Source organism: Fundulus heteroclitus, chromosome 9 (assembly GCF_011125445.2).
Source record: "Fundulus heteroclitus isolate FHET01 chromosome 9, MU-UCD_Fhet_4.1, whole genome shotgun sequence".
In the NCBI taxonomy this organism is placed as follows: domain Eukaryota; kingdom Metazoa; phylum Chordata; class Actinopteri; order Cyprinodontiformes; family Fundulidae; genus Fundulus; species Fundulus heteroclitus.
This window is the reverse complement of record NC_046369.1, coordinates 37,690,472-37,700,739: the sequence shown is the minus strand read 5'-3', so window position 1 is coordinate 37,700,739 and position 10,268 is coordinate 37,690,472. Positions and strand designations below refer to the sequence as shown.

Genomic DNA, 10,268 nt, shown 5'->3' with positions numbered 1-10,268 from the left:
ACGGCAGCTTAGTAGCGCCACCTATAGTTTGATCATTCACTTTTCAGTTAGAGTGTTCCAATTTATTTGCAGGCATTGGAAAAACGGATAATGTCATTTTTTAAATTTTTTTTTGGTTGGCTGGGGCTGTCTGTTGTGTTTTTGCACAGTTGTATCCAGATTTGGCGGTAGGAAGAGCAAAATAAATTCCAATGCTTGAGGCTGCCCTGGCATGAGTGTTGTTGAACTTTGTTTGGCTGTGGGAGGGTTAGCCACCCACAGAGTTTAAAACTTACAGGACAGAAAAGGTTCAAATTCTACATGAATATACATCAATACCATGGCAAGCAAACGCACGCACACACACACACACACACACACACACACACACACACACACACACACACACACACACACACACACACACACACACACACATTTTAATCACGTTTGCTCATTCACTGTGAAAGCCAAGAAATGCATTTTTTGTTGTTTTTTCCAGCCATTCTCAGCATTCGAAAAGATTTCTGAGAAAATGCCTGTTAATAATCTACTTATGATAAGCAGAAACAGATGAGCCGTAGCTAAAAGGGTGCGAGTCCTTAACATGCTCATCCAAAAGCTGCACCTATGCACTGGTTGCTTCCAGCTCTACTTCTGGCTGAGTATAATCTGCCAGACACATAAGATAAGACTAAAACTAAGCTCCAAGCAGTCAATTAATTCAAATTATTCTGCTTTTTTGGCACCTTGTCATGTAAACTAGTCAGATATAAAACAAGGAGCTTTGACAGTAGATAGTGAAAATAAACTCATGGCCACTTTATTAGATTCAACTTGCTAGTAGCAGGTTTGACACTCTGTTCTGCCTTTATTATTTGTTGCAAGTATGTATCAAGGTGTCTCGCAGACTTTAGGTTTAGATATATTTCAGACCTTTGGAAGAACAAACAACTAATTAGAAAGACAACGAAGCAGGATCAGCAAAATACATAACATGAATTAATACATTTTCAAGACTTCTATGTCCGTTATTGATCTGTTTCTTGTCTGAAAAGGAGTGGATAGAAGCAAACACATATAATCCCGACCCTTATCCCTTTTATTTCTTTCCTCTACTTAAACAAAATGCAAGTTAAATCAATAACAATAAACAACCAATTAAGTGCCTTGCTAATTTAACAGCATACAACATTTCTATTTAATAATCAATTCTTTCCCTCATTTCTATAGTGATCAGAAACCATCCCCTTATACATAATTTTAAACTGTTTTAAGTTTTCACACTGCTTCAGTTCGGCCTTGTCGTGAGATTGGTTTCTGCTGTATATCTACAGTAATGGTAGTTCGGCTTCCTGACCACTGGGGGAGCTCTAGGAAACTAGAGTGATATAGGTTCGAGGCAGAAGAGTTGTATGTTGCTACTACATGCTTAAGAGAAATAAATGGAAGCATCGCTTTCCAACTGGGACAACTTCTTCGGTCTTTCCTCATAACATGACAGGCCTATTCTGAACTTCACATATGGAGACACAAAAGATTCTCCTTGTAGTATGTGCTGATGATACTACAAAATTTTAATTACCCCTCAAATTATATCCTCCCTCTCGTACTTTGAACATTTTCTGTACATGGCTTGGTAATAGATTGTGTCCCGCCTTAAACATGATCTGTGCTGTGTGAAATGTAACTAAATCTGTGAATGTAAGTAATCTTGCTTGTAAAAAAAAGTGAATTGGTATGATGGAGATATTCAACCTTATAAATGACACGTATCTAAGGAAACCCAGCAGATTGCATTGACTCTTGACAAGCAGCACTCCTCCTGAAAGAGCGTAGAACCACAGTGGACAGTTCTCACCACATCCCAAAGATGCTGATCTGAGGCAGCCCAGGGGCCCGTTGTTCGTATGTCGCTATCTCAGTTAGCTGGATTTTAATGTTGACGATTTGGCATGAACTTGAATTGTTTGGTTTTTCGAAACTCATCCTGGACTTGCTGTCATAGCAACATGTGCGCAAGCTTAAGCCTGCTTGAGAACTGCATGAAAGTGTGCGTAAATGCACACAAACCTTTAACCTGATTGTAGCTCTCGTCACGACAGACACGGATCGGTTTCTCTTTAACTGGCATTTATTTCGTCCTTTCTCTCATGTCGTTTAACATGACACTCCATTTGCACGCTTAATGGCGTTTATACTTTCATGCCGTGAGAACTGTACAGACACAAATATATAAATCAGCTCAAACAAACAGTGTCCAAGTACAAATAAGAGCAGAATGCTGCGCTGCACAAGTATAAACAAATGCATCACTAAACAAATAATAATACCTCATTAGCCGCTTGTCATGAAGAGAGGTTCTTGACACGCTTGGATCAGGCTTTGCAATCTAGTTTTTAGAGTGTAGCATCGATTAATTTACCCTAGTGGTACACAAGTACAAACATTGGTTCCTAGCTGAAACATAACAGCGCTGATAAAACAAACTTATAAAAACATTATGAAATTAACCCGTGTTTAATCTTATAACACACACATGAGTTTACTCATTTAAAGTTTTTACCTAAACTATTTAACATAAATAATGAATGATTCATTTTAACATGAATTCAACAGCACTTACACTCCCACCAAATCACTCATTAACTTAAATTGAGAGATTTCTAAGACAAACCTTGAGTGAGTGTAGAAAAGTGAATGTGTATGTATGAATGTGAAGTTATGTGTATAACTTATTTGGCTTCTATTAAGGTAACTACTTTGTGGATGGGCCTCTCAAGGTAAGTAGCTCTGGTATGTAGTTTTCCTTTCTCAAATGTGGTGTCACTGACAAGTAGCTTCAGCTTTCTCACCATGCCGTCTGTGCTGGGCTGAACTTCTACGACTTTGCCAAGCTTCCATTCGTTTCTTGGTGAGTTGTCATCTTGCAGGATCACTATATCATTTACTTGTGAGTTTCGTGATTGTCTTTGCCACTTCTGCCTTAGTTGGAGATTTAGTAAATATTCACGCTTCCATCTTTGCCAGAATTCATTGGCTAGAAACTGCACTCTTCTCCACCTTTTACTCAGATAAAGGTCTTCTGCACAGAACTTTCCAGGTGGAGGCAGGATAACTGATGACTTCATGGTCAATATATGATTTGGTGTGAGAGGTTCTGGACCGGTTGGATCATGAAGATGTTCAACACTCAGAGGCCTGCTGTTGATTATAGCCATTGTTTCATATAGAAAGGTCCTCAAAGTTGTGGTATCAAGTCTGCTTGCAGATTTGTCGAGCATGGCTGTCAGGATGCTTCGAATCGTTCGGATTTGACGTTCCCATACGCCGCCCATATGACTCGCTGATGGAACGTTCATCACAAATTCACAGCCAATCTTTCTTTGTTGTTCTTGATCCATTCCTTTTAATAACTCAGAAAACACTCTCCTGGCACCCACAAAATTTGTTCCCTGATCGCTTCTCAGTTGGCGCACAGGTCCTCTGATGGCGATGAATGTTCTTAGTGCATTCATGAAAGCATCTGTAGTTAAGTCATCTAGTAACTCTATGTGAACCGCTCTGCAACACAAACAGGTAAACAACAACCCGTATCGTTTCAATTCCTTTCTTCCCTCCTTCACAATAAAGGGACCAAAGCAATCTAGACCACAATAAGTGAAGGGAGGAGAGGTCTTGGTTCTTTCTTTCGGCAGATCTGACATTTGTTGAACCTCAGTTTTTCTTCTGTATCTTCTACATTTCACACATTTGTGAATGTGTGAGGAGACCATGTTTCCACAACCTATGATCCATATCCCGTTTGCACGAAGCTCGTTCATTGTCATGCCTCTCCCTTGGTGAAAGATCCGCTCATGATGATGCTTAACAAGCAAGGATGATACATGAGATTTCTTTGGAAGTATGGCAGGGTGCCTCACATTATGATGTAAAGCTGCTTCAGACAGGCGTCCTCCCACCCTGAGAATGTTGTTTTCATCCAAGAAAGCATTCAACTGATGTAACTTGTTGTGTTTGCTCAGAGAGCATTGTTTCTGGAACTTCAATTTTTGTATATCTTCAGGAAAAGCTTCCTCTTGCACCAATCTGATGATAAAGATTTCTGCTTCTCTTTGTTCTTCGAGACTGGTTGAGTCATTTGTTCTTGGCTGAACACCTTTAAACACTCTAATAAGTCTCTTGAGCCTAGCGACAGCTTTCACTGCTCTAGACCAGTCGGAGAATTTAGTGAGACGATTCACCACTGATCCCTTCTCCTTTGTATTTACTGCCTGAACATAAGATTTACGAAGCTCAGGGTCAGTTGATTCGATTTCTCCCACCATTTCCTCTTGAGGTAATGGATGCTGCTGCCACAGAAAGTCTGGTCCTTGCAGCCAATTGGACTCTTTCAACTGGACTCCACTTAGCCCCCTAGAGGCGCAGTCGGCTGGGTTCATTTCAGAGCTGACATATCGCCACTGGTCAGGATTAGTGTTAGATCTTATATGCTGAATCCGGTTAGCGACAAACGTGTGGAATCTCTTGGCGTCGTTGTTCACATAACCAAGAACCACCTTTGAGTCAGTCCAGTAATACTCTTTAAGATTTTCTATCTCAAGCTCTTTCTTGAGGACTTTGCCATTACGGACTGAAGTGACAGCTGATGACAGTTCAAGTCTCGGGATAGTCATTAATTTGGTTGGAGCTACCCTCGCCTTCCCCATGACAAGTGAGCAACTGATTTCTCCTGTTTCACTCGTTGCTCTGAGGTACGAGCATGCACCATATCCATCGAAACTTGCATCTGAGAAGTTGTGAAGTTCATAGTGCTTGACCTTTCCAAAGGTTGGTGGACAATAGCTTCTTGGGATCTTCAAGGCAGCTAAATGAGGCAGATCTTTAAGCCATGACTCCCATCTTGACAGAATGTGATCAGGGAGATCTTCGTCCCAACTTACTTTGTCTCTGCATAACTCCTGAAGGATCTTTTTGCCAACCAATATGAAAGGGGCTACGAATCCTAAAGGGTCATAAACGGATGCAACAGTCGAGAGAACACCTCTTCTTGTCAGTGGGTTCTCCTTCACCACAACCCTGAACTGAAATTCATCTGCTTCGATGCACCATTCAACACCGAGTGCTCGCTCAATATGAGGTTCTCCGAGGGTCATGTCTAGATCTTTGGTTTGCACGCATTCTTCAGGTGGTATTGTGGCAAGTACTTCCTTGTTATTGGATACAAACTTGTGCAGCCGAAGATTTCCTGTTCTGCACAAGGCTCTTGACTCCTCAATCAGATTGATGGCTTCACCTGGTGAGTCAACACTTATTAAGCCATCATCTACATAAAAGCTTCGTTGTATGAACTTGACAGACTCCTCACTGAACCTCCCAAGGCCCTGAGAAGCGAGATGTTTGAATCCGAAGTTGGAGCAACCAGGGGATGAAGCTGCCCCAAAGAGGTGCACTTTCATCCGGTAGACTGAGGGTTTTGAATTTAGATCACCATTGTCCCACCAGAGGAACCTGAGATAGTCTTGATGCTTCTTTGCTACTCGAAACTGGTGGAACATCCTTTCTACGTCGCACATTATAGCTATTGACCCTTTTCTGAATCTGCATAAGACCCCAACTAATGTGTTAGTCAGGTCTGGTCCAGTCAAGAGATTTTCATTTAGAGAGGTGTCTTGAAAGCGTGCTGAACAGTCGAAAACCACGCGGATTTTTCCAGGCTTATGGGGGTGATATACTCCGTGGTGTGGAATGTACCACGCTGGTTTGTTCTCAAGTTCAGCTTGGGGAACCTTCTCAGCATCTCCTCTAGTGATTATGTCATTCATGAAATGGACATAATCCTTGAAATACTGCTCATTCTTCCTCAGTCGTCGTTCTAAAGCAGAGAGTCTGTGAACTGCACAGAGTTTGTTGTCTGGAAGATCAGGTTTAACTGTCTTGAGAGGAAGCGGGAGTTCAAAGTAGCCATCTTCCATCTGCTTGATGCCTTCCTTCATTTTAGACAAAAAGAGAAGGTCTTCCTGTGAAACCATTATGTCATCTGTGGTGTGTTCTGTGAAATCAGATTCAAGAGCTTTGATTATGTCTATTGAATTGATTTCTTTGACATGGGTTTTGCATACAAAGTGCACTTCTCTTCTTAATGTTAATGCAGGTTGGATGGTAGGTGTCACTTGATGTACTATGACTCTGTGGCTTGTTCCTATTGCATCACTGCAATCACTAGCTGCACTAAAGCAACCGATGATGCTCCATCCAAGATCTGTACGCTGAGCATAGGGATAATTTTCTTCACCAGACAGGATTTCTCTTGGAAGGAGGGCTTGTTGACAGTTGTAACCAATCAGAAGGCCTATTTCACAATCTAATGGTGGTGGGATCTTGTCAACTAGTTGTTCTAGATGAGGCCACCTTTGAGCTGTCTGGGAAGTTGGAATATGTGTTCTGTCTGCTGGAATGAACTCTCTTGTGAAAAGTGGTGGCAATGGGATTCTTTTGTCTAGGTTAAATCCCCTGACTTGCAAATTTGTCAGTTTTTGACAAGGTATGTCTGTTGACCTGTTAGACATAGTAGACAGCCGCAAACAAACATTTTCCTTTCTTGTGTCGAGGTCATGAGCCACTTCATCCAGAATGAAAGTTGTGTCGCTCTGCGTGTCTAGAAGAGCATAGACCAGAATTTCTTGATCAGGCTGCTTTATGGATGAGACCCAAACTGGCACGATTGGGGATGTCTGTGTACTTAGACCTGCCTGTATGACTCTATTAGTTGTTCCTGTTGAAACTGTTTCTTTGGTTACTGCTTTGTCCTTTAAGTTGTCGTCCCCCTTTGGAGTTCTGAATGTTTGACGTTCTGAAAACTTGTCGACATGTAAACATGTTGGATGTTTTTTCTGACATTTTTCACATGTACTTCTGTTTTCACACTTTCTAGAGTGATGACCTGTCTTCAAGCATCCAAAGCAAAGCCTTTCTGTCTGAACAAACTTAACCCGATCTTGAACTGTCTTTTCACAAAACTTCCTACAGTTGGCTAGGGTATGGCCTGTTCTTTTGCAGAAATCACATGAAGGGATGTTGTGTTGCGTTGTGTTTGTAGACAGTGTCTTTGCTTGGATAGTTCGACCACGGTCTTGCCTTTGTCTTTCCGCTTCTATCCTCTTGACTGCTTGAATGGATGAGATGGGATCACAAGCGAGATCTGCTTCCTTTGACAGGAAGTCAACCAACTCTTTGAATGATGGGTATCTGGCATCTGCTAGTCTGCTTTCCATTACCTTGCGGTTCCAACTAGACACTAACCAGTCTGGCAGTTTCAATAGAATTTTCTGACTTTCGTTACAGTCATTTAGGACTTCTAATGTTTTGATGTGGGGCATTGCAGCTTCACAACTCCGAAGGAAGTCTGCAAACTCTCTTAATTCAGAGCCGTCTTTGGAGCTGATTTTTGGCCATCCATGTAACTTGTCTCTGAAAGACTTCCCTATTATGAATGGGTCTCCAAAGCGTTTTTCCAAGAGTTGCCAGGCTGAGTCGTATGCTGCTTCTGTACCTAGTAGGAAAAATCCTTCCACTGCCTTCTTTGCAATGCCACCTAGATACTGTCTTAGGTAGTACAATTTTTCATTCTTGGGAATGTTCTTTCTGTCAATTAATGTTACAAATGACAGTCGCCAATCGTTAAACCTTAAAGGATCACCAGTAAATATTGAAGGCTCTGGTGTGGGAAGACGATTGGCACTAATAGCTTCTGCTAGTGCACTGACCAAAGCAACATCTGAGCTGTTCTGCACCTGTATTGTGTGTGGCTGTATCATTGGAACCTGTGATGTGGGCTGCAGGGCTTGGAGGTGAACTTGACTTGTGTTTGGTGGGAACTGGGGAACAAATGGGGAGCTTGAGGCAGGAAGGGTTTGGGTTATGACTGGATGTGATTGTGGAATGAAAGGTGGACTTGAAACATGAAGAGTTTGGGTTGTGACTGGCTGAGGAACGGGTAGTGGATCAGAACTTTGAAAATCCACTGCTGATTCAACATCATTTAGTAAGTTAAGTGTGCCGCATATTCCAGCTTGGTCATAGACTTTTGCTCGAGCTCTTGCAGCGTTTAGCTTCTTAACTTCTTCAAGGCGATCAAGCTTTCTACGCTGTTCTTGAATAGCTTGCTGTCTAGCTAGCTTCTCAGATTCAAACTGTGCTAGTCGTTTTTTATCTTCAGCTTCTAGTCTTTGTAGTTCTGTTGTTTCTTTATCTTGCTCATCTAACACTGCTAGAACTTCTTGAGCAGCTGCAGCTTCAGCTACAGCCTCATTTCTTTTGACTGAGAAGATGCTAGAGCTAGCAGAACTATGCTTTGAATGATGAGACCTTGATCGAGAACTTGTGGAATGTAGGATTGATCCAAAATCAGGCCATTCTTCATCTCCTTCAGTCACTGGATGTCCTGAGAGTTGTCTTTGTGCTTTTAGAATAATATGCTCTGAGAGGGATACACATGCATCAACCTTTCGTCGTACATCTGGTTCAGGTGATTGCACTCTACGTAATTCTTCATAGATAGATTTAACTGCAGAACACGTAACTTTAATAGCTTCTGTTAGCTCATTTATGTCATCTTCTGAGACAGTGTCAGACAATATTTCCTTTCCTACTCTTGCATGGTACCTCCACTTCTCATAGGTAATTTTAAATCGACGTTGTAAGGTCTTTAGCCTTTCCTCTTCAAGTTCCTTTCCCTTTTCTGTGAGAGTTCGAACTCTTTCACTTCTTCGTAGCTTTTTTACTTCTGCTGATTCACTCAATGTGGTTTCAGGTTCAGCATGTAATCCTGTATCTTTATGGCAGGACTCAGTGTTTGTGTCAGACATTTTTAAAATAGCTTAAATGATTATGTGATATGTCTGATGTCTTAACTTGGATTTCTATGGGACTATGTGTCAAAGCAAAGTACAGTGAGCTTGAATGTGAATAACTACTAAGGTTCTCAACCACTGCATGCAACCTTGCAAGTCTGCTTAGCTCAATTTCTAAACACAAATGGCATCAAAGAGCTGTTTAGAATTAGCAACTTATCAAACTTATATCTTACTTTAAATAGAACAAGGGTATGTATTTAGACAAATATTTCAACATCCACGCTTTTAGCTTCAACTTAGTGTCCCTTTAACCTTTGTGATAATAAAACACAAATACACAATTCTTAATATTCACTTAGAATGACGTCAATTTGAATCTTTATCCCTTTTGACACTCATCCGTTGCAAACGTCTTCACATCAGATTTTCCCAAAACGTGTGTTCTTAATTGGTAAAAATACCTGAGTCCTTGATTGCAGCTTTAATCTTGAGCCAATTCTCTCACCACTAACTTGAAGACTGGCGGAGCACTTGCTGGCTTTTCTTTGAAAAGTTGCACTTTCGACTCAGTATATTCCCTTTAGCTTCTTGTTGCTATGCCGACTATGTTTATGGGCTTTACTTCTCTGATGCGCCGTATGGGCGGGATGCACCGGAGGCTTCTTCTCCGACGCGCCGAATGCGCGGGATGCACCGGAGGCTTCTTTTCCGACGCGCCGAATGCGCGGGATGCACCGGAGGCTTCTTTTCCGACGCGCCGAATGCGCGGGATGCACCGGAGGCTTCTTTTCCGACGCGCCGAATGCGCGGGATGCACCGGACGCTCTGGACCTCCGTCGCGAAGTTGCGTCGTTCCTTCTATCTCTCCTACCCGTGTTGAGCAGGTGAGTTCTCACTGTAGCTCTCGTCACGACAGACACGGATCGGTTTCTCTTTAACTGGCATTTATTTCGTCCTTTCTCTCATGTCGTTTAACATGACACTCCATTTGCACGCTTAATGGCGTTTATACTTTCATGCCGTGAGAACTGTACAGACACAAATATATAAATCAGCTCAAACAAACAGTGTCCAAGTACAAATAAGAGCAGAATGCTGCGCTGCACAAGTATAAACAAATGCATCACTAAACAAATAATAATACCTCATTAGCCGCTTGTCATGAAGAGAGGTTCTTGACACGCTTGGATCAGGCTTTGCAATCTAGTTTTTAGAGTGTAGCATCGATTAATTTACCCTAGTGGTACACAAGTACAAACATTGGTTCCTAGCTGAAACATAACAGCGCTGATAAAACAAACTTATAAAAACATTATGAAATTAACCCGTGTTTAATCTTATAACACACACATGAGTTTACTCATTTAAAGTTTTTACCTAAACTATTTAGCATAAATAATGAATGATTCATTTTAACATGAATTCAACAGCACT

The 10,268-nt window shown here is 41.6% G+C and overlaps 1 protein-coding gene across 2 annotated transcripts; it reads right to left on the bottom strand.

Moving 5' to 3' along the window:
• Positions 1–2,095: 2,095 nt before the first annotated feature.
• LOC118564213 lies at positions 2,096–10,268 on the bottom strand. Of its 2 annotated transcripts, none has more exons than XR_004931725.1 (2): positions 2,313–10,268; positions 2,096–2,196 (listed from the first exon to the last, which is right to left on the bottom strand). XR_004931725.1 is itself a non-coding variant. In XM_036141612.1 (2 exons), exon 2 carries the CDS (start codon positions 8,844–8,846, stop codon positions 2,715–2,717), a length of 6,132 nt encoding a protein of 2,043 aa, XP_035997505.1. In that variant the 5' UTR covers positions 8,847–9,862; positions 9,979–10,268; the 3' UTR covers positions 2,096–2,714. The 2 variants fall into 2 exon arrangements, 1 of the variants encoding a protein (XP_035997505.1); XM_036141612.1 differs by having other exon boundaries at positions 2,096–9,862; positions 9,979–10,268.